Source organism: Idiotropiscis lumnitzeri, chromosome 9 (assembly GCF_059441095.1).
Source record: "Idiotropiscis lumnitzeri isolate Australia: NSW breed Sydney's pygmy pipehorse chromosome 9, RoL_Ilum_1.0, whole genome shotgun sequence".
NCBI classification, from domain to species: Eukaryota; Metazoa; Chordata; class Actinopteri; order Syngnathiformes; family Syngnathidae; genus Idiotropiscis; species Idiotropiscis lumnitzeri.
The window spans coordinates 6,466,580-6,494,421 of record NC_142399.1 but is presented as its reverse complement, the minus strand read 5'-3'; the positions used below and the strand labels follow the sequence as shown (position 1 = coordinate 6,494,421).

General features: G+C 41.4%; 1 protein-coding gene across 2 annotated transcripts in view; it reads right to left on the bottom strand.

The window, feature by feature from the left end:
* Nucleotides 1–10,497: 10,497 nt before the first annotated feature.
* meis1b (Meis homeobox 1 b) overlaps nucleotides 10,498–27,842 on the bottom strand; it is an 85,173-nt gene continuing 67,828 nt past the window's right edge. Inside the window, exons 10-13 of one of the 2 annotated variants that reach the window (XM_088304723.1) lie at nucleotides 17,231–17,289; nucleotides 15,617–15,706; nucleotides 15,358–15,462; nucleotides 10,498–11,938 (exon numbers count right to left, since the gene is read on the bottom strand). In XM_088304723.1, the coding sequence (XP_088160849.1) occupies nucleotides 15,404–15,462; nucleotides 15,617–15,706; nucleotides 17,231–17,289 (208 nt within the window). In that variant the 3' untranslated portion in view covers nucleotides 10,498–11,938; nucleotides 15,358–15,403. Of the gene's footprint in view, nucleotides 11,939–15,357; nucleotides 15,463–15,616; nucleotides 15,707–15,791; nucleotides 17,290–27,842 lie in introns of those variants that run through there. The other variant, XM_088304722.1, reaches the window with a different exon arrangement.

The following is a 27,842-nucleotide window of genomic DNA, read 5'->3' as shown; positions in this document are numbered from 1 at the left end:
AAAACCTCCAAAAGTCGGCTTGACGCTGGAGCCGTTCAGACTGGGGAGCGAAAAAGCTTTCAGCCCTGGATCCAAACTTTTATTGTGGTTTTCCAAATCCTGTCTTGACTGGCGGTTGCAAACAGGAAACACGTTTTCCAACGCGGCAGCCAAGGATGCTCTCAAATCTTTTTTCCCTCTTCTCTTTTGTTGCAACTCCAAGTGTCGAATGTCACTTGAAGTGTTCTATCATCTGCCGCACGCCATCTGATCGGTTTAGGACGCCGCTCACTCGTGAATTCAAAGTGTTTAGTACTCGTTGGTGGATGGTCACCGTTAAGTACGTTGCTATTTAAGCAATCAGACGAGAGGATGAATGCGTGGCAGGTGCTCGACACGGCAGCGTTACTCTGCCCCAAAAACAATCGGTTTGTGTTTGTACAGCAAGTCGTCACACTTCCCTTGTCATGTTTCCCTCTTATAGTGTTGAGTGAGAATAGGGGAATTTAAAAAATACTTTCTGGAATTTATTGTTTGTCTTAGGCCAAGGTCTCGGATCCTTCACGAGCACTGCATAGAAGGGAAACAAAGCACAGGGGTCGTTATTACTAATATACGTTAGACAAAAAATAAAAAGCAGGGGACCTAGGATAGACACTTGTGGAACGCCATCAATACTTTTTAGAATTGTCAGGTTAATACTGGACAATCTTTCTCACACTTAACTGTATTATTACATTAAAGACTAAAGATTCTTCCGGAACTTGGTGTTCATCAGCACAATGACAGTCCAAGCACCATTTAGTCCACATGCGGCTCCTGCGAGACGTCCCAACTCCCGAGCGCAAAGCCGAAAGCACCACAAGCCCCGACGTTGCCTCACATGAAATACGCCACCGTAAATCCCGTGGGCACGCAACCTCCTCCAAGTCTACTCGCATCCAGCTGTCCTCGCAAGCTCGCGTCGGGCTCCGGCGGTGACATGACATACGGCGTTCTGTCTGGAAGCACCTTGGGACGATTTAGTTCTGTGGCTCGTCATGTTTGCAGGGAATGAGGAAAAATGAGAGAAGGGGAGAAACTGGATCTTCTTTGCTTGGAGACAAAAGAGTTGGGATGAGGGACCACACAGATGCACCGAGAGCAAATGGAAACTGAAGGAAATGTGTCTTGTTCATGTGACGTAACACATCTATTAACGTGTGACATTGGGCTTTGGACTCACTCATAATTAATCGTCCGCTTTCATTGACCACACTGAGCTGAAAAAGTTATTTGATGTCCATTTTTCGCAGTTTGTAGAAAATAACACGTTAGTCATGTAACGCTAGACCTGTGCTTCTCAATTATTTTCTGTTACGCCCCCCTCAGCAAGAAGGAAACAATTCGCGCCTCCCCAGCACTCTCTGCCGCAACTATAAATAATGGCAAGGAGAGCGCCACTGCCAACTACTGGAGTGGATGTGCAATTACACTTTATTGTAGTACGGCGCAAAAAAATCATGTTCCCCAGGTCCACAGCCCCCCCACCCCCCCCCCTCACCCCTTTCACGCTACCCATCAAAGACGTCTTTTTCTCATGAATGGGCTAAGTTGAAATCTCCTTTGGAAAAAAAACAAAACGTCCTTTAAGGGTCTGATAAAAGTCAACAACATAAACTGCTGCTGAGGAATGTGACGTTTGATGAAATGTGCAACAGGCGATAAGCGCAAGAAGTCATGAGGGAGCAGCAACAAGACGTGATGGATGTGCGCGCTTTTCCCTCCGCTTGAAATTTCCCAGATATATTTCATGCTTTCAGCAAACAAACTACGACATTTTTTTTCCCCGGCTCGCCGGCCCCTCCCGACGCGCCGATATCAAACTCTGCAAAGACTCGAGCCGCTTTGATGCCGTCATTCGCCCTGTCAGCGATTTTCAGAAATGGAGCGCACCCTCAGCCCTTCGGAGAGGGAAAAAAAAAAAAAGTCAAACCAAATCTGAGGAAAAATCACACCTTGGTCGAGCCTGTCAAAATATTTAAGGTCCAAGAAAGTTTTAGAAGGATTTTATAGTTTGTCGCTGCTGATCTGGTGTCGGTGACACCGTGATCACTCTCGTAGGTAAACGTTTGTTATTTATTGCAGTTGTCACCAATCTTTATTTTTGCCACGGACCGGTTGATGGTCTGACAGATATTTTGCAAACTGCGGGGTGTGGACTGACATTCTGCCCAGGTGAACATTCACGGCATTGAAGAGCATTGTGGGGGGGGGTTAAACCCCAAAAAAGGCATTTCCAAATCTAGATTTTACAATACGTGTGTATTTTGGTGGTGGTGTTGTTCAGCGTTCGGGACAGTCCCTGTTAAATTCTTAAATATAAGCCCCAAAAAAAATTATAAATTATATATATATATACATATATAATTTTTTTTTTTAATAATGTATTTACTATTTTATATGCAATATTTTTTTCTTTTTTTTAATATTGTTAAACTGATTTGAAAGATTGTTTTTGATTTGCATTTTTTTTTTTTATAGAAAGTAAAAAAAACAAAAACTAAATGCATAAATTAAATAGTAGTTCCTATGAAAATAAGGCTTTCTCAAAACTTGCTCATTTTGAACGCCCAATAAAGAATAAAAGTTACCACCAACCGACTGCGGATGTTGTCATCATGCCAACCCGCGCGTTTTCCAACTGCGGTCCGACTTTGACCGACCGCCGCATGCTGTGAAAGTCCCAAGACGCAAATTTGTCACAAATAAATCCCCGACCCCAAATAAATCCCCCAATAAATCGCCTTGTCCATTGCCGTTTGCACCCTGAACGTCAAACTGTCTCGTCGGCGCGTTTGCTCTTCCAGCCGAACACTTCATTTTTCTCCAAAGCTCAATGGGCCATAAAGCCCCCCCCCACTCCAGCGCTTCCTCCCGCCGCGTTTTACACCGCCTCCTTGTCCATAATACCATATAACATCAACACATTGCCTTTGATTGGTGCACATAAACATTGACTGTGGCCGCAGCGCACTTTTAACGGCGCGGCCACAACTCACCGCTGCCGCTAACACCGCTCGGGACGCCAAGGACGGACGGCGGCGAGATGAAGACGGGCTCAGGGTCACTGAGGAAGACGAAGATGGTTTTACAAGACGAATAAAGAAAGCACGGACAAGCGCAATAGGAGCTTTGTGATGTACCCAAGCGTGACCGCCTCATCTTTTTGAATGACTCTCGACCCACGAGAATAGAAAATAGGAACCGCTAACACAAGTTTGGAAACCTAATTTGAATCTGACACTGGTTTCAATGTTTGAAATTGTAACCCAGGCGTGAAATTGTATCGTTAATTTGAAACCCTAACTTGAACACCTTTATCCTTTTTGAATCCGAAACTGTATTTTAAAACCCGAATTTGAAACCCCAATATCTTGTTTAAGACCTTAATGGTGTCTTGAAACCCCAACCATTGTTTAAAACCCTACTCTGGAACCCTAACATTGGTTTCAAACCCTAATTTACCCCCCCTCCCCACTATAATATGAAACCTTGAAAACTTTGTTTAAAGCACCAGCCCTAACCCAGACTTGAAACCCTACTTTCACACCCTAACCTTTATTTTATAACCTCATCTGAACATTGATTTCGAAACCCAATTTTAAACCCTAACGCAGCCAATCTTGTAAGTTCGGCCAGGTTTCAAAGCCTACCCCTAATTTGAAACCCTATCCTTGAAATCTTCACTTCATTTTCTTGAGACCCTAATTATAAGTGCCAACCTGTTTGAAACCCTAAACCCGGTTTGAAACGCGCGATTGAAAAACCAACCATGACTCCAAACCAAAACTCGGTTTCAAACCCTAACTCTGACTTGAAAGCGTCATTAGAAACCCAAACCCTGGCTCGAAGCCTTCAATTGTCTTGATGCACAATGAAGGACTCTCTCCCTCATAAATTTCCAAAGATAAATGATGAAATGAGACGCGATGATGTAAATGGCAGCGAAGGAGCGCGAGCGTACGAGGCAACGCAGGCGCTGGCTCACAGTCGATTGGAAGCGAAAGTGGCCGTTGGTGCTCCCTGCTGTTTTACGTCGCGGGGGAAACATCTTCATCACACTTTGTTATTCCACAACACAGCTTCCTTCATGGAAAACACCCCCGTGCCGGCTTGCCTGCCGGCCGGCCGACCCGCCTTGGCTCTCCCCCTTCCTCGCTCTCATTGACTGACTGCATTGCTCCGCAGAAACGCTCCATGCCCCATAAATAATGCCACGCTGAGCAGAACGCCGCACAGCCAGCGTCGCCGCCTTCCCATCCGACCGCCGGAGCTGAAAGACGAGTGCGCCATTGAACGTAAATCCAGAAATACGCCATTAATTCTTTTAACAAGGGAACGTTAACGAGGGCCAGTTGTTCTCTATTAACTAGATCGACACTTTGATGTCACAGCAGGGCAATGGCGACGTTTTCTCAGGCTAATTTTGTCGCAACGGAAAGAAAAAGGATTCATTTGGGCTATTCCTGTTCTTCAAGTCAACTGTAAAGTGACTCCAAGCAGACTTGCCAAATTTTGATTTTTTTTTTTTCTTCAATTTTCTTTTTATGAAACATTTTCATGGTTCAACATTTTGTGTTACAAATTTGAATTATTTTTTTTTAAATTGCCAACTATAGAAAATAGGGCAAGAAGCCAAGAGAAAAAAAAAGCCCACCTACCAAATGCAAATATGTTTGTTGCTATATATGTGCTGAAGCTACGGTGTAAGGTTTAGAATAAAAGTTTACTTCATAAACAGTTCTCATTTCCTTTAAGTATCTCTATTACGTGAGACCAACACAGAAGAACGCTAACGTGGTGCTAATGCTAACAGATAACGCTGGTGCGCTACGTGTTAGGGTTAGCGAGGTCGTTAGCTTGCTAGCTTAGCGCGGGAGTGAGTAAACATAATAATTAGGTTTAAAGTTTCTAATTTATACAAGTGGTTTGAAGAAGTCGATTTAAAACGAATACAAAGCAAACATCACATTCAGGAACGGTGATGCTATTTTCGTGAAGCCTAACTTGAAAAATGATCAACAGTTGCATTGAGTAACCATGTGTGATCCTCATGTTAGACTTTCCCATTTTTGGTCATCAGAGTTGCGTTGTTTTGTGTAGTCGGGTGTGCAAGTGTCGCACATAAACCAGCCAGTGAGAGTGGTGGTGGTGTGGAGAAGCGGCTTTGTCAGAGCTGGATTCGAGATTCGCTGTTTACTTTGGGAGGCCTGTGGCCAGCCTGCGCTCAATGGCGCCAGTGTGCACCCAAATGGCGAACCCGGGACACGAGAACGTGCGAGCGCCGCCGCTGTCAAACCTTCGACAGTCACATCAGCTTCTTCAATTTCTCAACCCTAAACCGATGTGTAGAACTCAGCACAACCCAAATCCAACCTTGAAATCCCTAATTGAAAACACTAACACAGGTTTAAAAAAATCATTTGAAACCCTAACCCTGATTTTATACCCAGGTTTCAATCCGAAACACTTTTTTGAAACTGTAATCCAGGTTTGATAACCTTACTATAAAACTGTCACCTAGGGTTGAAATCCTATTTTGAAACTTGATTCCTGAAAGTAAAAACCCTAACCTTGGTTGCAAACCCTAATTTGAAACCCTAACATTGACATGAAACCATAATTTGAAAATCTTACGCGCGTTTCAAACCTTAATTGAAAACCCTAACCCAGGGTTGAAATTATGATTTCAAATTTTAATGCTGATTTGAAACCTTAATTTGAGACCGTAACGTTGGTTCACACCCTACTTGAATCCACAACACTTGTTGGAAACTCAAATCCACGATTGAAATCCTAATTTAATTGAAACCCTAATTTGATAACATTTGAGCAAAATTACAGCTTCAAACCCCAATTTGAAACCCGAACCCTGACTTGAAACCCTACTTTCAAACCCTTAAACTTGTTTGAAGCCTTAATTTAAAACCCCAATCAGGATTAAAATTCAAATTTAAAACCCTAAACCTGTGTTGACACCCTAACACTTGTTTGAAACTCTAATCCAGGTTTGAAAACCTCTCCTGAAACCCCAACCTTTGTTTGAAATCATAAACTCAAGCTTTTATCTTCCACAGCATTACGCAACACATTCATAAAAAAAAAAAAAAATTTCAACCAACTAATAAAATGTTTTTTTTTCTTTACTGTTGCTTTGCTTCTATCTATTTCATCACGTGCCCGCTATCTCGGCGGTGTCGGTGAAAAACCAACGCCGTTGCCTTCCCATCTCAAATTCCCGGGCTGAATTTGGCCTGACCCCGCCCCCGAGCGAGCTCCCGCCGCCTCCATCGATCCCGGCCTGATGAGTTAACGCAATCACAAACATCAATAAGGAGCGGCGAGGGCCCATCATTATGCCGTGACGCTGATAAACGAGCCTCCTCGCAAACGATCCCCGCTCGGGCCCGAGGGGCTTCGGAGGGACCGGCCCCGCCCTGGCCGTCGTCAAGGAGACAGATGACATCCAAAATGGCCCCCACCCTGCCCACGGCCTCCTTTGCCTTGTCTGCCGGCTCCTTTTGTTTCAAAGGCAGCTGCCGCCCGCCTGACCTTTGGCCAAAGAAAGCGTTGCAAAACTTGCAGCATCCGCGTCGTGTTTTGCTCACGCGTGGGAATCGCTTTCACGTTGGCAAGCAGTGATTGGCACGAGCAACAAACACTCAATACGCATTTGGCCATGTGCTATATTGATGTTCACTATAGAAAAAAATCACATTTTGCAAGAACACACCTAGAGTCATATAAGAGACTGGGAAATTTGAAAAAAAAAAAAAATCATATTTCTTAACGCCTAAAGATTTGAAAATTGCAGAAAATAGTTGTTTTTTTCAGGGGTTAGGGGGTGTAATGGGTGGGTTCCAAGAAAAATGTTGTATTTGACAAGAATACCTCATATTTTTCTCTTGCAAGTTGTTCTTTTATATGGATCTTTTTTGACAAAAATAATTTCATGAAATATTTTGGGGGTATTTTTATTTTATATTAAAGGAAATCTTGTTTTTTTTTTCTTCCTTCCAGGATTTTTTTTTTTTTAATCTGGAAACATTTTTAGAACTTTACTTTATTTGAGAAAAAAGGCTATTTACTCATGATCAGCTCAAATTATGTCATAAAAAAATAAAATTGAAGTTTATCAGAAAATAAATTTGAAAGAAAAATATTTTGGCATATCAACATATAAAGGTTATTTTCCCAGAAATGAAAATACTAATAAAAATTGCACATTCTAATTAAAAATCTAGATGTATTTATTTTTGGGGACACCTGTTATTATAGGGTATTTTTTTCATTATTATTTAAAATATATATGCATTTGCTTGTAGAAAAATGTATGTAATTTTCAGGGGAAAAAGTTTAATGATTTTTTTTGTAGCTAGTTGATTTTCATCTTTTGTAACAAGAAAACTATAGTACTTTTCTAAGACCTTTTTTTTCCCCAGAAAAAGAAATTCATATAATTTATAGAAATTTACAATTTATTTACAGTTTATTGAGATGTATAAGCAACAACAAGAAAAAAATTCAGATAAAAATGTAGAAGTCATTGTACAAACAACGGAGAACAAAAAAAACAGAGATGAGTCGGTTTGGGCATCGTTTGGATTTCAACGATTGTGGTTGCAAACAATTCTCAATTCCAATTCTTTTTGGGTGACCAAACTACGGTCATTGATTTTTAGCTGGCCGTGTCATTTTTGCCTGGCTTGTGCTACGGCACTTCTTCTCTTCTCGTTTCATGAGTATGGAAGTAGTTTGTTGTCATCGCTCACTTGTTTGTTCTCAAAAAAATCAGTCGCCTTTTAAAAAGGCCAAGCCAAAAATCTAGAAAAGTCATTGGTATTTTGGGAGCTTGGGAGGACGATGCGGTAAATATGAATTCACATGAGGCCCTACAAAATTTGGACAACCCTGGTTTAAAAGGCAAACTTTTTTTTTTTTTAAATGAACTCATCTGAACTTTTCAACAAATATATTTCAATTAACTTTATTTTTTTATTGACTTTATTATAAAATTCTGAAAATGTTTTATTTTATAAGTTGTTTTTGTTTTGTGTTTCTATTTTAATTTGAAAACATCATGAAAATAAATTCACACGTGTGCAAATGAGTGCAAACTGCTGTTCCAACAGAAAAAAAAGCCAAGCAATTTGGCAATCAATCACTTGATATTTTCTTAGAGAAAAAAGTTTTACTTTTTTGGGAGGTCGGTTGGGGGTCAAATAGTTGTAAATTAGGGATAAAGTTGTATTCTTGAATAAAAATCCTACAAAAAACCTGATTGCAAGAAGAAAGGTTGCATTTTTTCCAAGAAAAAAGTAATATTTCATAAACCAACAAATGTTTCTTTAAAAAAGATGTTTTTAGCTTCTGAGAATAAAACTCACTTTTTTTTAATTAGGATGTACGTAATTTGCAGTTTTGTAATGAGCACGTTTTTATGAAAATTCTTGTAAAAATTTGTATTTTCACAAAAAGTTGTGAAAAAAAAGTATTGTTTTCAAAAAAAGGAAACGTTGAAAAAGCGCACGTGTTTCCTCATTAAATCTTCCTAAAAATCCAAGTGATTATTTAAGCTATCGAAGAACGATATTGATACCCTGTTGAAATTGTGACCAATAGTTTGTCTCCCCAGTTTATGCTTTAAGTTTGCTAAACATTTGTGTTACTTTCTGTCATTTCGATTATTTTTAGTCTGATGCAGTCTGTTTTATGAAGACATTGTTACCTTTCCAAAAATGCAACGTATGTTTTTTTTCGAGTTTTTTAATTAGATTGAGCTGGTGTACCTAATGAAGTGACCGCGAACTGCAAAGTGCCATGAATCATCCCCAAAAAGTGTTTTAAATGAAACACAGAAACCATGCCCTTGATTTTTTTTTATGTGGAAATAATTATCAGAAACTGTAGCACTGTAAAATTACGAATTGCATTAAACTACTTGCAGTTTAGACTGTTGATTTAATTTGAATGTGTGACCTATTAAATTATGTCTTGTTGATTTGTCTTGTCTGATTTATATTACAGAATGTGAATTTACTGTGTGCTAACTTTGCCACTTTTGCGCAGTTATAGCACGTGATTATTCGTTTGCATTGTTCCGTTCACATAAACAATAAAAATGAAGGGGAAAAGTTCGTTTGGCAGAAAAAAAAGACAAATGCGTTGTCCTTTTTCGAAGTGCACGGAGACGAATTTGGAAGCTGAAAGTCAGTCACGCTGAATGTGGGTCAGCAATGTGTGACATTCATTTATTTTGTTTTAAAGACATATTGTAAATAGCGTGTGTGCAAAATAATTCTTTGTTTATTTTGGGGGAGTAGGATCGTTATTCGCGTCAGTAAATATCGGGCATTAGCCCAATATATATAGAAAAAAACAATACAGTCTTGTTCTTTAATAAGATTAAACTATCATAGATGTTTAAAAAAATCGATGCTTTTAAGATGGATCTAAAGTGAAACAAAAATACTCATGAGTAATCAATGTGATTAAAACCACTTTTTCTGCATGTGATTTCGAATTAAATTCAACATTTCACGACCCGTATTTGCTATATTCATCCTTTAATTCCATCACACGTTACTACAAATTGACACTTATCATACTAGAAAACGGCATGATTCTTCGAATGAGTGTGTTTTAATTGACTGATTCCTCATCCAAGTGTGAATTTCTCCTCCGCGCTCGAACAATACCGCCGCCTCCCTATAGAGGGCGCTCCAACACGGCCTTTTCCCTTTTTCCGTCAATGTCTCCAATGCTCCAAGCAGGCCGACTCACCACGCCTTAAAACTGGGCTCCCGACGTCGCCGAACCCGCCGCTTTGTTCTTGGGACATTCATAAGCGAATGTGACCACTGAAAAGCAGTCCAAACATTTGGAATGCGGAAGGACGTCCAAGTACTTTAAAGTGGTAATGACGTTCGGCGCGTGGTGCCGAAAGTGCAGCGTCTCTTGACACCTGTTTCCTTGGGCAGGATTTAAAGAATATTTAGGATGGTGTGGTTTGACAAAAATGTTGAAAGGAAGCATGTTTTCAAACTTGAGGATTTTTTTGTTTTGTGTTTTTTTAGAAAAAAAAAAATCAAAGCATTTTCAAGAAAATAGTCCTCCAAATCTAAAGTGTTTTGTTTTCCTTGCGGAAAAAAATGTCCCCAAGATTTTTTCCTCACATTTATATAAAAAAAAAAAAAAAATAGTCAGCTACCAAAATGTTTCCTAAAAAAAAAAAATCTTGGAAAAACAAGTTTAATTTTTTCTGAGAAAGTTTTATTTTTCCTTTAAAACAATTTTTTTAGAATTTTTTTGGGGTTTCAAAGTTTTTCAAGGAAAGGCGCCAGTCTTACAAAAGTCCTTTCATTGGGGGGAGGGGGGGGAACTGCGGTTCTGCATTTTCAAAAAAAAAAAGATTGTTTTATTGATGATACTTCCAAGAAAAAGGTCAGCTTTTTTTGCATTGTGTGGTGTGTTCTTATGAGAATAAAGTTGGATTTTCTTTGTGACAAACTGCTGTAGTTTGGGCAGAATTTCCTTATTTGAGATTTTATGTCTTCAAATTTTGTTTTTTAGAGAAGAAATTGGGTATAACAAGCACAACATATTTTTTAGAAAAATTACCCATTTTGAAAATAAAGTAGAAGTTTTTTTTCTTTCTAGAAAAAAAAATATTTGTTTTGTATGAGATATTTTTCCCCAACTAAAACAGCACTTTTAAAGTCAGGATATTCCAAGAATAAAATTGAATTTTTCAAGAAAGGAAGTCCTAATTTTTGTGATCCCTTTCAAGAATAGTTGCATTTTTTTTTTATAGAAAAAAGGCAATATCTTGCAAGAAATGTCATTCATCCATTCTTTCTCTGAATGTCTCACCCTCATTAGGATTGTGGGCGTGCTGGATCCAGGGGCAGAGCTATGTGATGGCCTGGGGTGGCCACTGCCACCACTTGTCACACTCTGGCCACCCACGGAGAAAATCTTTATCTGTGACTTTTCTGCCATGTTCAGATGGATGGAGTATCGTTACACCCCCAGGTACTCTGCCACAAGCTATTTACCGTACATTAACGGCATATTTAAAGAATAAATGCACAATTGATCTGAATGCAGACTCTAAAAGAATCTGCATTACGAAAAAAAAAAAACTTCAATTATGACAATCAACGTGAATCAAAATCATGACCATGACACCATGGCACGCAAATAACATAGCCGAGAAGTTATTATCATTCCACCTACAGTCGCGGTTTCATGAATGTGTGTTTATAGAATGAAAGGGGAAAAAAAACAGTTGAGGCCATTCTTTTTTTTTTTTTAAAAAAAACTCTATTAGAAACAACATAATATGCAGAACAATACAATAGCATTTACAATAGTTGTTGTGAAAGTCCAGCATGGTTTGACACCACTTGACAGTATATTTCCTCTTTCGCTTGCTTCCCAAACAAAGGGCTCCATATACTTTTCTTTTTATACTTTCCATGTCTTTCCCTCGGCCGTATTTCTCTGGATTTTTCTCTATTTTCTCCTCTTTTTATCAGGGCACCTTTCTTTTTTTTTTGGTTTCTTAAGTGCCTTGTCAGCTTTACAGACATTGGCTTATCCTCACGCCCGTCTCCCGCCGTCGTCCTGCTCGTCCATCAAAGAGTTTTTTTTCGAGGAGTGCCACAGGAAGTCTCAAAAGAGTCCGAAAGTGGGACCGAAGGACGGCAGCTACAAATTGGGGCGAGGGTGGACTTTTTTTTTGGGGCTCCTCTTGGAGCCTCGAAGACGAGCCGGGTGATAATAAACAAGTGGAAGGGGTGTCGGAAGTGCGCAGGAAGGAAGATGGTCGGCGTTGCGGTCGGGGACGGAGGTTATCCCCGTAAATCCGTGCGGACGCTTCCGCGTGACATGGGACCTGCTGTGCCCTGCGGTCCTGAAAACACACACCCCAAAAGAGATGGTTAATGTTAACGAGAAGCAGATTGTAAAGAAGTTAAACGTCACATCAAAGTGTTGGTAAAATGTTCAATGAGAATCAGAGTGGGCTAACTCAATTTTACAGGCAGTGATTTCAAACTTGATGCCGGGCCACTACAAGTTTTTCTATAATAGTGCTCCAAGTCCAAATAGCCGTCAAATCAGCATCAGAAGAAAAAAACTTCAAATGGGTATGACAATATATATATATATATATATATATATAATAGGAAAAATGTCAAATTTAAAAAATATAAAGTAGTATTTTTTTTCAATTTTCTTTCCATTTCAATTATTAATTTATTATTTTTAGAAAAGTAATCTTGTGTATTTTTCGAGACTGGCTGGAGAAAAAAAAACGGTAACCTTACAGAAGTTTGATTTTTACGGTTAGGAGCATAAAAGTTAAATTTTGTGTGAAAAAAAAAAATGTGGAAAGAACATGAAAAAAGTAGAATTTTTGGGTGATTTTTTTTTCATGAAAAACTATTTTTAAAAATTTATTTTTCGTGAGAAGAAAGGTTTTTTGAAAAAAAAAAGTTACAATTATTAATAGTATTTTTACAGATAACGGAAGAATTTTTGTTGTATAAAAGTTGCCAATTGTTTTAAAAAGCAGTTGCTCTCCTGCCGTGTGATGAATTGCTATCAGGGTCTAAATATGACATTTATTCTACTTGTGGCATTTTTTTAACAGCTTTGAACGTCGGATCTGAGGATGACTTGACATATTTAAGGCTAATTAAGGCCTCATTTTGTAAAATCCCATTTAAGTCCGTTTTCTTGATTTTAAAATGTCACTTGCAGTGCCAAAACAGAGCATGTAAATGTGGCAATAAAAGAAAAATCCATATTTTGCACGCTTAACAAGAACACGCTGACTGCGAGAGTCGATGCACGTGTCGTCAATGTACGGCGAGTTCCAATAAAGTGCCTGAAGGAGCACAAATTGCTAATAAGGTTTTCCACTAATAAGCCAATCAATACGTGGAGCTTTAAGGCTTCCCATGTTGGAGTCCACAGGGGCCGAATCAACGGGGACGAGCATTCACGCGAACAATAAGTGAAGGGGGTTGGGGGTGCGCCTGCCGGGACGCCCTTCGTTAACAGTAAAAGTTCAGAAAGGAAAGTTAACGGCAGGGAGGCGGGGCGGCGGTTCGACCCCTCGGCGCGGGGTTAACAAATTTGCGCTTAATGATGGAGCCAGGATTGGGGCACAAAAGCGTCTCCAGCCGAGATGGGGGACGGCATCACGGCGCCGCTGGCTCACGTGGTCACGACAGACACACTTGGGGAAGAACTTGAAAAAAGGCACTCGCTGCCCACAAAGCAAGGCAGACCATCACTAAGTGCTTTGAAAATGGTAAATTGTAATTTAGAGGGAAATTCAACAAAACAAAGAAAAATTTTTCACAAGTAAATAAAGGCAAGATTATTGGATAGTAGGCCAAAGAAATTCAAAATGGTGCAATTTAAAAAAATATATAAATTTTGAAAATAAATGTAAAAAAACATTAGCCGTAAAAATAATTAAATCAATCAATTTTAAAAAAAGACTCCATTGTTGGAAAATAAATTTTGAAGTAAATACAGAATGACAATAAATTCAAATAGATTTGACTAATATTATGAAAAAATGTGAATAAATAATGAAGTAATCCAACCAGCGGGTGAAAAGGAGTTTGAATCAACAAATTATTATTATTTTTTTTAAGTTAACAAACATTTACAACAAACTCAAGAAAAAAATAAAATAAAAAATTTGGATCCGGAGCGGCGAGAGGTGGTTTGTCAACGGCAAACGGGGGCAAATGTGACATGCAAGTCACCTCAGTGGTGTTCAAAGAGCGAGTTGGGGGCTGCTGGGTGTTGTGTCTTCTGCTTGGCTTGGCCGACGTCATGCATGCTGACAGGTGTATTGTTTCACATGGAGGGGGGGGGGGGGGGGGGGGGGGGGTCGGGGGTGGAAGAGGGCGGTGCTCCAACTGGAACGTCACCAAGCAACGCTAATTGGCTTGAATGCGCCAATGAAGACCGCGACGAACAAGAAGCAGAAGAAACGAATGCAAAATGCTTCGAATGCATAATGACACCCCCCACACCCCCCCATCATCATACGCTATTAATTTAATTGCTCACAAAAGACTTTCATCGTTTAATTGACCTAGAAAAGACGCCACCAATACAAACTGATGAAGCTGTGAACCCCCGCCCCCCCCCTCTTTCTTTCCTCCCTTTGGTCCGTTCCATCTTTCCCCCCTCCTCGTTGACTCTCCCTCCCTCCCCGTCTCCCGCCATGTTTCTTGCTCGTCTTGGCTGGGCCGGGATTCCTCTGGTGGCCCAATTACGGGATTGAGCAGGCAAATTGAGGCTGTTTAAAGCGACGTCTGCTGGGAAGGCGAGCAGCTGCTACCAGGGATGAGGAGAGGGAGGCTCCTTGGACACGCCCAACACGCACACACACAAAATATAGACAGCGTTTCCCTAACTCCATTTCCACACGATGGGACTCTTTGTTTTCTTTTTTAATAGCGGCACACTCCGCGTAGGGGTTAATGGCGTCCATTTTGGTAAACTGAATAAGTCAAATCCATTGGTCACACCTCCGCTGACGGCATATTTAATTTGGATCGAGTCAATTAGGCCCCGCTAAGCTCCATAGCCTGCTGGCTACCTCAGCCTCCTCCGTTTTTTTTTTTTTTTTTGCACTAGTTTGCGTTTCCCCTCCCCGTGCCAGCAGTAATCCTATTACCCCCCCCCTCCCTACACACACATATGCACGTACGTATACATCGGAGTATACACGTAAACATTTTATATGCGTTTATATTTGGCAGACGCTCACGTGTGCGCTTTCTAAACAACAGACAGCCTGAGCGACCGCTCGCTGTAAACTGTACAGTACATTCCGGAATGACGTGGGAGTCCATTTGGCCCTGGGACGAGCGAGGAAGGGAGGGATAGGGAGAAAGAGTAAATATGTGATTGAAGAAAAAAAAAAAAAATCGGTAAGAAATTGATCATCAGAGAAGAACTGGAAAGTGAGCGACTGTTAGATCGTGGGTCTTAAAGGGGAAGTCAAGTCCAAAATTTTCTTGACAAAATGCCCCCCATGAGCTCTAAACACAGCTTTCTTATTAATAATGCGTTAGTGGAATATGAAGGAAGCAGCAAAATGCACCCATTTTTATCCATCGCAGGGGGCGGCCATTTTGCCTCTTGCTGTCATGTGGCATTTGCAAGCTGAGTCTTAGCTCAAATCAACTTTTTTTTTTCCAGCAAACTGAAACAAATGAAATGTGTGCGTGTGTGTGTGGGGGTGTGCGTGTGTGTGTGTGTGTGTGTGTGTGTGCGAGTAGAAGATTGCAGACTTACGTTTGCCTTGCTGTAGCGATTGGTCGGCCCCGGGGTAGGGGCGGGGCTACATGTAGTGCCACTGACCTTCCATGCCCATGTTCATCCCCATGCCGCCCATTGGTCCTGAGGAACACCACATTCAAACCAGTCAGTCACCACGATGACGCCATGCTAGGAAGTCATGCCATTATTGTCGCTGACGCAGCAAGATGTCATCGACGTTTTGTCGTCTGTGAAGCACGATGGCAGGTGAACGGCGACAAAAAAAGAGCCTCACCAGGTGGTCTGATTCCCATGTGCTGCTGGCCGTCCATGACGAAGCCCCCCATCGGCTGGCCATCTGGATTATAGGGAGCTCCTTGACTTACTGCGTGTGCATATGGAGAAGATGGGGAAGGGGGTGTGTGGGGGGGGGGGGGGGTGGATAGAGTGGTCAATTAGCGCTTGTAATTAAGGCTCAGTGGCCGAAGCAGGATCATCTGTCGACCGCTGCACGCACGAGCGGGAGCAGGAGCGCCCGTTGTCTTGTAACGGACTTTTTACACCGCTAAGCTCCTGGTGGGCTTTAATGAGGGTTGAACGGCGCACACAGACACACACACACACAAATATATGCAACACACACACGACACAATCCATTGAAAAAAAAAAAAATATATATATATATATAGACAGACGCAAGTAGTTGATTCAAAGACTTTGTGGACAAAATGTGCATTAGCAGCCAGTGGCAATTAGTTCCAGTCTGCAGGATGGCCGCAGACATGAGCAATCGCTGCAGGAGAATCCATAGATTGATTCCCATCAGAGGAAACAATGGAAGGAAGTTTTGCTTGACTTTCGAGGTGTGTTTTTGTGTTGCATTTTGTAGCCGCTTTTCTCCAAATTTCCCAACCAGGTCGCAGAAGGTGTCGTTTTTTTTTTTTGTTGCCTTCCTGTCGTTTTAAACGTGCTTTTTGCTCTCTTTTTGCTTTTGGTCATCCCTTCTTGAGCTTCTCGAACCATGGTGCCAATAGTCTGATTTTCTTTTCGTTTGTGGAATCAGGTTTGTTGTTGTTGTCTTTGGTTATTGTGTTTTTTTTTTTTGCTCTTATTTAATTTCTTTATATATTTTAAGGTTCTCAAATAGGTACTATGAGGTGTTAGAATTTTCTTTTTGTGATTGTGTTTTACACTCTCACTCTATTTTCAGGTGCGCCATTTGTGTTCGAGGTCTTATGTTGTCTTTTGTAATTGCTTTTTAAATTTTTTTTAAATTTTATTTTAGAATTCTCTCTTTAATCACTCCCAGGTTACAGCAAGTGTTGTTCTTGTCTTTTGTTCCCATTTTTTTTTTAATTACTTTTCTCCTTCTTGGCATTGCTAATCAACCAACGAAGCCCCGATTTTTTTTAATTATTTATTTATTTTTTTTAATTGGTGCGCATTTATGTCCAAAATCTATTTTCGTCATGCTATGCTTCGACGTAGTTGCACTTTTAAAGTAAACAGCTGGCTGGAGAACACAAAAGTGTGCACGTCGTAAATCGGGGGGTCTGCACGGACGCGAGGGCGCTCGGCGAGTAAGTGCAACCCGAGAACGCTCGGCCCATTGTGACGCCCTCATAGAAATCCACTTAGCTCCCACTGAGGCCGTCAGTGGGTCAACTGGAGCAGAAGCAAGATCTCGGCCCCTCTGGATGCCTTTGAACTGTACTGCGGCCCCTAATACCGCCATGACCTTTCACCCCTATTACAGGTAATAAAGTTTACAGAAGCCCAAACTAAGCCGTGTAAAGGGGGGGTGGATAACCGCTCCCTAAAACGGTCACAAATGGCGACAAGCTGGCAGGGGGAGCGCGGAAGGAGGACTGGAGCCGAAAAGCCAAAGAAGCGACATGAAAAGACTTGCCTGCGCGGTTCGACTGGTCGATCATGGGTTGCACTATTCTCCTCCTGGCGTTGATGAACCTGGAGGAGGGGGGGGGGGGAGATTAAAAGAGCTGTAAGGCGACCTTGAAAAGCTTGTTACTCAAAACACACATTGCTGCGTACGGAAGAAATTGGGATGATGTGAAAACGTTTTTACGGTTTACAAGTTTTAACAATGGAAATCCTAAAAAAAAAGAACCAAAACAAAACAGAAAAGCAAATCAACAGGTGGCGCTACACTGCCGAACCATTGGGGAGCAAGTGCAGCAGGAAAGAGGGAATCGAACCAATGGACCGAAAGTGAAGTGGGGTTAAACCGGAGTCAAGGATTACCGTATTTGCGCCTTTCCATTGACGCCACTCACTGGACGACATTTGATGTCTTCCAGCCACTCAGTAACATAAAAATGATCAAATTATTAGCAACTAGCATAAAGGAAAATTATTTTCCAATCATGTAGCAGATCCAATTAGAGATTTAAAAAAAAAAAAACGTTTTTTGTTTTTATATCTTCTTTTTCGAGTTCCAGTAAATTAGCCATGATTATAAATGGAAAACTCTATAAAATAAAACAAAAAATTAATTATGAACATAAATTCATGTATACAATACATAAAACCACCTCTATATGTTAAACAATACAATAAATTTTGAAACGTTAATAAAAAATGAATACCAAACATTTTTGTCAACTTTAGTGAGTATATATGTAGACAAAAAGACAACATAGACGGAAAATGTAGGTTTGACTTAAAAAATATAGACTATGATGAGGAACTATCTTTGAACCATGAGACTGCCATAGAATCATTAAAAAAAAATCACTTTAATTATAGTCTGAGCATTCAATGTTTGAATCTGCCGTTTGTTCATTCTCAGCGCCTCTCTCACAAACACTGACCCGCTGTGACCTCACCCCTGGTGAATCGACCCTTTGACCAGTGCAATGACCCCCGAGGAGAGCTAGGCCTCTCGGGGATTTGGGGACTTGATTTATGTGTTCCTGCTGTTGCCCCCACCGGACTCTTGCATTTCACGTCTTAAAAGGGGAGCATTAGCCAAAAGTAAAGGAAACAAAAGTCGCCAAGAAAAAGGCAGCATTTCAAGGGCCAGCAGCAGGAGGAGAGGAGCAAAACAAAAGGGACACGTTTGACCTCTCATGACTGAAGGGATGTGTATCCTTTTGGATACAAAGTGCTGGCAAATTAAGAGAAAAAACAAACACAAGTTGTGTCGGGAAGGATTAAGCACCATTCCTCTAAATGAGGAAGAAAAACTTTGGACAAATCTGCACTTTGAGTTATTGGAGTTTGATTTGATGGCGAGGCATCAAACTCGGGCCACAACGTTCCACCCACACGCAAAGACAAATCATTTTGGCAATTTAGTGTCGCCCATTTGTCGAGTATACACGCTTCAAATTTGGAAGCAAGCTGAAAAATATTCTGTATGTTTAGTTTATCTTTCATTAACCACTGGAAAATCGGCAATATGCTGGGTGTTGATGTTCAATGACAGCTTAAAGGCAAGATGGCTGACTTTCTGTCTCCTCATGCATGGCTTCTTGAGACTTTTTGTGGCTCAACTAATGGTAAAGAAGCCGACCGAAATTTATACTGCGAAGCAAAACGTATTTCAGCGGTGGATTTGCAAAATCTTTTTTGGGTTGGAAAAGTTATTCTTTCAAGGGAAGACTTCAGACTTTTTGTGGGTCTACTCATGACAGACAAAAAAAATAAAAATAATATATATATATATATTTTTTTTTATTTATTTATTATATATATATATATATATACACATATATTTTTTATTTATTATATATATATATATATATATATATATATTTATTTTATTTTTTTATTCTGGTAGGAAAGGTTTGCATATGATGGACCCCACGAAATGATCCGAAATGGCTATTTCAAACCAAAATGGCAGGCTTCCTGTAGCTTTTGGGTATTTGGGTCTACTTACGCAAAGCTAGACAAATTCATGTTGCTTACGAGTGGAACTGGCTTTGACGGCTGGAGTTTCAAAGAATTCTTTTGCAACTTTGTTGGACTAAAAAAATGGGGAATTCAGCGTCTGTTTTGGGGGGGTGGGTGAGGACAGCGAGGGAGGAATGCGAGAATGCACTGACATGGCAGAGCACCATCAAATGAGGGAACGTCTGGAGTTTTATCACCAACACGCTCCCCCCTTCCCCATCCATCCACTCCACCAGCCCTCCCTGGCGGGTCCTTGTTTCTCTGGGGGAGATATGGGAGCGCCGAGGAGCATTCCTCTAACTCCTCTCCCTTTACACAAGGTCAACCGTGGGCCAGCGCTGGCTAACTGTTGACCTCCTATCCCACCCCGACCACCTCAAACCCCCTCCCATATATATTTTAAAGCCATCCACAAAACACGCCGATGCAAGACGGAGGAGTTTTTGGCACGGCACACTAGTTGTGATACTTTAGCAACAATACTGATATTGACAATTCTTTTCCCATGATTTCGTTATCAACTCAATTCTGCACATATGATCATATTTCACCTACAATATATACAGCATAAATATAATTTGCCACCAATGACGCCGTATCGCGATACTTTGCCAAAAATATTGATATCATCACAATATTCGACAAGTATTTACAATTCTGAAAGCATCACAGTGACTTCATGATTCTGTACTAAAGATGTTAAAATCACGATACACATGGTATCAACGATACACATGGTATCACGATACTTTACCTGCAATACCAATAGCAGTATTGTAGTTTTCCAATCATTTTAAAAGTATTGCGATACTTTGTCTTGGATACCAAAAGCATAACGATTACTTTCTCCAATGAAAGCATAAGCATCACAATATCATGCCAATAGAATATTAATAGCGTTGTAATATTAGTACCTTTTTAACTCATTTACTGCCATTGACGGCTAAAGACGTCAAAAATGTTTTTTTTGTTTTGTTTTTTTAAACTTGGCTGGTAGTGGACTCTCACCATTACTACGGCATAAATAAAACTTTGAGAAAACGCTTTGTTTCAAAGTGGACCATTACGTCTCCTTTGCCCCAACCTTCATGCATCTGCTTCCTCAGCCCATTTTATCAATCCTTATCATGCCTCCCTTCTCTGGTGGAAAGTGTCGATCCAGTTTTGACTCATACTGGACAAACCCCCCCCACCCCCTCCCGCCCTCCAGCTTCCTGTCCCCAACGTGCCCGTATCTGAGGCCAGATGCACCATGGGGCCTGGAACAAAGGAGAAAATGCCTCTCATAATAGCAGCCGGGGGAACGAGAGGCAGAATGGAAAGAAGAAGGAGGAGAGAGGGGAAAAAGGAAAAGCAGACGCTCTCACTGCGAGCGTTAACAAGCCGAGCCGAATGAGAAGACGAGGAGTAAATGGCGAGCTCCTCTTCACCTTCACACGACCCCCGAGCCACCATACATGCCCAGTGTTTACAGCCTCCCCCAAGGCAACACAATGAGACTCACTATTCAAGCGCCGCCACAATAGTCAGGCTATTTTGGCCCAAAACGGGGCGAGAGGGGGGTGTCACATACAGGGTGACCCCAAATAAAAATTTGCCTCGTCGTGGGAGCCAAGCGCCTGGAGTTTGGAGTCCCGGCAGGGCCGCACACACACACACACACACACACACGCCGACACACATGTCGTCCATGTGCGGCGCCACAACTGAGGACGCCATGCGGTCTTTGTTGATGCACTTCCAGAATACAGAGAGACCTCAATGTCTCAAGGTCTTCAAAGTGTGTACAACTTGGAGAGGGACCAACATTTTCCGAGGGAGGGGGGGGGCACGCCTCAAAGCTGTGTTTCGAGGCAAATACGTCAGCGTAACTCCACAAGTGCTTTTTGGCTTTTTTTTGCTTTGGCTTTCTGATGCCACTAGCAGGGTCAAATAAAACAAAACAAAGAATGTGTACAAGCTGTTTGTCAAATTCGAAATTAAATAAAGAGATATGTGGAGTTAAAACAACCGCATAACTTTGTTTTAAAGTCTGCTAGATTAATGCTCATACATGATGGGAAACTCTGCAGAGGCGTTAATGAAGAGGTTCGGTGTACCAGTATTATAACCCTTTAAGTAACGACGACTTGAACACAACCAACACGCAGATTTATAACAATACTCCGGCATATCTTCTTTATCCTCTGTGAAGAAGAAATGATGAGAACAAAATGATATCTGATTTAAAAAAAAAAAAAACGGATTGTGTTGAGCTTTCGCAGCGATTTCTCGTGTCTGGTCTGCAAAGAGACGGGAACGGAGTGTGACTGCAAAGCTAATGTCCTATTCTCATGACATCACACACATGTACTATATACACACACGCACACGCACGCACACGCGCACACAGGTGTACGTGCGGCGCACGTGAAATGGCCAATTAAAAGCAAGAAATTGTCTTTTTCATCAGCTGCCTCGGCGCTGTGACCGATCAGGAGGTAATTTAATAACGAGCTGGTGGAAAGATGCAGATTGGAGATACAAAAGGTTACGCGGCAAGCTCGCTCATTTAAATTCACTATACAAACACACACACGCACACAAACACAGAGCCTACGAGCAATATTATATGAGGAGAAAGCGACACACACACACACACACTGAGCAGGACTTATTTGGCCTATTTGGGCGCACGCCAACAGAGGTGCACTATGCATATTCAAAATCTCGGAGAAGTGGAAATAACTGGTGGGCACCACGCACACGCTCCCGCTGGCTGCCACTCAAGGTGATTTAAGAGAGTGAAAAGGAGAAGGCGAGGACTCGGCATGGGCGCTTATCATCGACTTGTCACTGCGTAGATGACATCCATTGTTTGCTCCTCAAACCGCAATTAACGCCTCGCCCACATGTGCTTCCTGCTACACACACACACACACACACACACAATATACAGTAAACGCAAACTAACAGTAAACTGGTTAAACTTTTGCTGGGAAAAAAAAGGATGATTTATTATTAGCATAAAAGCACTTACTTGCACGTGACAGGATTTACTAGCATTGTGTTGAAATAAACGCACGTACGCACAAAGAGTAAGAAAGTTGCTAATCTGTCACACTTCAGCAAGGGAACAAATAGGAATTGACAGCAAGACACAAAGGTTTCGCTTGTACTTGGGCATAACATAAATTGCCATCAGGGTGTTAAACACGAACATAACAAGGGAAGCAATCGTTCACTTTCTTTTCTTAAGGAACCACAAATGCAGACAGATGCATGGATCAACAATGGCACCATACTCAAAAGTATGACGATATTTTGACTAACATAACGAGCCATACAATTTGTTGCCACCATTTGTATCACGATACAAAGCCACAGATTTGATATTGTCACTAATGTAGAAATTCAATTCCTACAATAGTGGAATCCATCCATACGTTAACTAAGCCGCTTGTCCTCACGGGTGCTGGAGCCTATCTCAGCTTTCTTCAGGCAGTAGGCGGCGTATAACCAGAACTGGTTGCTAGACAACCATCCGCGCTCACATTTAGAGTGTTCAATCAACCTGCCCTGCATGTTTTTGGAATGTGGGAGGAAACCAGAGTACCCGGAGGAAACCCACGATGCACTGGGAAAACATGTAAGGAATCGAAACCCTGCACCTCTGAACTGTGAGGCCGCCATGCTAGCCACTGTGCCGCCTTTACAATACTGATAGTTTTGTCATATTTTGATAAAGATACTGATACAGTGGGATCAAAATACTTTGCCATTGATGCCAATTGACACAAATACAGACGGTGGACTTGCACCAGTATCGATAGTGCTGAGATATTTTGCCAATGATGTGACAGTATCGCGATACTTCAACGATATCAGTGGTATCGCGATACTTCAATGATATCAATGGTATCACGATACTGAAATACATTGGTGAGAAACACACTCACGTATACACGCGTACACCAACACCCACACGGCCATAAAAATAAATGAACAGCCATCATTTCTTTTCTGCTAGTAGGATAGTTAAATTAACAACATAACAGAGGCAATTTGCAAATTAGATGATTCACTTCTATTCTGCATCGCAATCATGAGCTGCAATATGGTTCTCTATCTGCATATACATTGAAAAAAAACTTTTTTTTTTTTAAACACAATCTTTATCTTATGTCGACTTGACTTATGTACTCTGAAACATTTTTTTGAGGAGGTCTTACATTCCAAAACACCACCCGGAGACTAAACCTGCGCTCCTCGTCTTCTCGCAACTCCTGCTGGATTGTGTGCGTATGTGGCTTGGATAAAATGCCACCATAAAAGCTGCGACTAACATGTTGATGGTGAGTGTATGTACAGTACAGCATGTGAGTGACATCATGTTGTGAATTTGTTATTGGGGTTTCCATGGCGACCGATACTCAGCACTTGCCTGACTGCAATCAAGTGGCATGTGTGTGTGTGTGCGTGTGTGTGTGTATTTGCGTGCGTGTCGTGCAAAGACGTTTGCAGGGCGTTGCGTTCATCTGTCCAGCTTCCTGTTTGTTTTCCGGAATATTCCAAATATCAGGTTTTTTTTGTTTGTTTTTTTACTTTTTTGTCAGTCATGTTAAAGACGTTCGCCAAATTTAGTGGAAAAAAAAAAAATAAAGGACAAACATGATGTCTAATATTAAAAAAATGGATGAATCAAAAATCCATTTCTTTTTTTCTTTTTTCAACTCTCCAGTTTAAGTTTTATTTATCTTTTTCCATCCATATCACGCCGAAAGAAGGAAAACCCTCAACATCAGAAGAGTCACAGGAAACTGCAGAAGTATAATTAAAAGCGGTTTGCTTTTCAAAAAAGTTAAAAATGAGACTTTAAAAATTAGCTTCTTGTCACACCTGTCATTTAAGAAAAATCTTTTCTTAATTGTTTGAATGTCCCATTTAATATACATTATTATCATTATTATGACAGTGATTGACTTACTTTTACACTTGCATGGCAGTTAAACGTGCGGAAAAAAAAATCATCTTTGCATTCGCTCGTCGCCATTAAAGTTAAGTGTTTATGTTTCATTTTGACATTTTTAATACAACCGCAGCTTCACTATTTTATTTATTTTTTACACATTACTTTACAATTATAAACCCATTTCATAATGGCAAGAGTTTGACCCTGCAACCGATTATTCCAATTATTTTCCTTAATTCTGTATTTCTTAAAGGGGACAATTTGCTTCCAACAAATTGGACCATATGAGTCGTGTTTACTCCTCAAGCAGTTGGTTGTCATGGATAGTTATACAACTGTGAACATGCCTCTGAGTGAGTGAGTGAGTGAGAGAGAGAGAGAGAGAGAGAAAGAGAGAGAGAGAGAGAGTGTGTGAGAGAGGGAGAGAGAGAGAGTGAGTGAGTGAGAGAGAGAGAGAAAGAAAGAGAGAGTGAGTGAGAGAGAGAGTTTGCCCAACTTGTATTACCACTTTGTAAAAACCAGTTTAGCATTAGCTTCACAGCACTTTTAATGGACACTGGACGGATGCATGAAAGCACAACAGCGCATGGTGTGTGTGTGTTTTTCATAAGTGTCTATTTCGAACATGAGCGTGTGTATGTTTTTGAGTGTGAGTGCGTGGGTGCGTGTGTGTGTGTGGGGGGGGGGGTGTTTATGTGTGTGTAGGGGGACTGGAGGGAGATTAGGTGACCCCCCCCCACAGCAGCTCTCGCTTTAAAGCCACTTTTAAATTTCACACTTTTCTTATTTTTCCCCACCGCATGCACGTAATCCTCCGCCTCCTGTTAGCAGGAGCTCGATCCAACAGTGTGTGTGCGTGTGTGTGAGATATTGCTCACATGTCTTAACACAGCTAGGGAGTCCTCCTGACTAATAACAGCCTGGCGTGGGCCCAGCCAGGTGACCCCCACCTCACCTCGCGACAAGTCTGCTTGTTAAATGTGTGCACTTTTTTATGTGTGGGGGTGTGGGGGTGTGCGCACGTGTGTTTATAGGTTTGCAGTTTGCAGGTAACACCCTCGACGACAAGCATGAGGATCCGCGACTGAAATTGGTCGTAACGCCCCGGATTAATGTGGAAACATTACTCACAGAGGCCCTGCTAAACAGCGCAGTTATTAATAGTGCAAGAAAAAAATGACAGTATTGGTATGAATACGCGTGTATGAATTGACTTCATGGCCAGGCAGTGAGCCGGCGGGCTGGCGCACTGTGAAGATGCAAATGATTTATGAGCAGTGAGGAGGAATTCATAACACACTACACTGATTCATGATAATGCACAAAGTTTAATTGCGTGACTAAACGTTCTCGGCCACTAGAATGACAACCACAAAAGTTGGTTAGGGACGCAACATGTGACTTTATACTGTAGTCGACTTGTGTATGTGTGTTCTTGTCTTCCTATCTTTTTTCTGACGCCCTTTTGAGTGGGCACACTGAAAAAGAAGGAAAACACACACTAGTAATTTAGTCTGTTCTTGTTTTCCAGTGTTTGTGTGGACCACCCTTGATATTCAACCTTTCTCATGTGGGCATCATTTGTCTTCGTGTGGATATTTCGGCTGGTCCACACACACGTGAAAGATTAGTCTGTGTGTGTTCTTGTGTTTCTATTTTATTGTGGTACAACATGACAAACGCAAAAATTAGACTGCTGTTGTGTTCTTGTCTTTCTACCTTTGTGGGGCACCACCTCTGACATCCCACCTTTATTTTGGGGACATTATTTGGCAATTTCCTCAGTTTCACACAAACACACACGAAAATTTAGTATTCTTGTCTTTTTGTTTTATCTAGGAACAACCGTACACACACTCATGTTTGCGTAAGTTCTCGTCTTGGCATCTAAATAGACATGATATTTGGGATGTTATGCATGCACACAGACACATACACAATTTTTTCTGTGGCACATTTTAACTCCAACTCAACAACCCCATGATTTTCCATTTTTGGATGGCGCGCACACACACACACACACACATTTGCACAAACACTTGACTACTCACACAACACACACTAAATATCAGACTGTGTGTGTGTGCTTGTCGTTTTCTGGCTTTATAACACTCCTTTATACCATGGACAGTCCTCTAAGAGTGGACACACACACCCACACACACATGCAAAAGCAAGACTGAACCCGATGACCAGACTCACCGGACCAGTTGTCCTCGCAACCGGTCTCGACAAAATTGTCCTTTTCACGGTTTGACGCAATCATTGTTATCATTGCGCTGATAGCATCAGCCTGGCCGAGGGATTCCCCGGGAGCTGATGTCAAATCCTGATAAGCCACAAGTCATGCGTGTATCTTTTTTTTTTTTTTTCTCTCCAATACAGTATGATTGCAGAAATGTAATAAATCCAGCTCCACTTCTCTCTTATGACATCCATCTAATGCAAGTCTAGGACGATAAGTACGTATTAAGGTCACGCTTTGGATGATAGTTACAAAAAGGTATGCTCAGATGAATTTAGTGGCTGGTCTGGGATGATCAAAAACCGAAAGGATGAAAAAAAAAAAAATGTGGCAAAGATGCGTGTGCTCTCTCTTTATGCTATTGTGTGTACAAGAAGCAGAAACGGTATGATGATCTCCCGCATCGGCCCTTCCACATAGGCCGTGATGGGCCCCTCCCGCCTTAAGTAGCCTCTGCTCGCTTTCTCCCGGCTTTTAAGATGTTGCTAAAAGCGGCCTTATTGACCAAACAATGGCTCAAACGCCGCCTTTTAAAGGGCCGTGATTAAATTGCGCGCAGGAAGGAGAAACCTGATGACCCTCGCATTGATTTTTACATCAGCAGAGCGTGTAAGCGCAACATAGGGAAAATCTCCTTTGCTTGGATGTGTGTGTGTGTTACAATACAAGCATCGCTTCCTGGTGGGTGGGTGCGTTCCCGCTACACATGCCGAATGATACCAAATGAACGACAAACCACCAGATAACAATGACAGCACACAATTCTGACATGACTCAGGAAATATTAGAATGTGTAATTCCGATAATTGGCTTCGGTAGAAGTCGCTTAGCTCAATGAATTGGGTGGGAAATGTGTTACTGGGAACACAACTGGGACATCCCATGCCAAGAAATTCCTCAATCCAAGATGAACTTGAACAGACTGCATAATTCCTGGCAGACGGTAGCTCGTCTCCACTGTTTGAGAGGACCTCATCCAGCTAGTCGGGAAAATTCAGGTATGTGAAATGACGAACAGGTTCCTGAAGATGGCACTATTGCATGACTTTGGATTTAAGATCAGCACAGCTTTTGAGTAAAAGACAAAGATTAGAGGGTGAATCCCGACTTGTGACTTCGATAATGTTGCACACAGTTCATTGCGTGAATAGTGAACAGCATGTAAAAATGCAGCTGATGTTCAACTCGGGCCATGTGGCGAGTCAGCGCCGCTCATGGCGCCTTCCGCAGTTGTATACTGCGCTTCCATTTCCATTATTTCCAAAGGGATTTTTATTTTAATAATCTGGAAAATATGTTTTAAACTACAATGGGTCAAGAGGCTAAAGGCTAACCGAGGGCTTGGCACGGATTGCACACATGACCGTGCAGGTCCCTATGAGGACATGGTGGCGGTGTAAAGTGTTC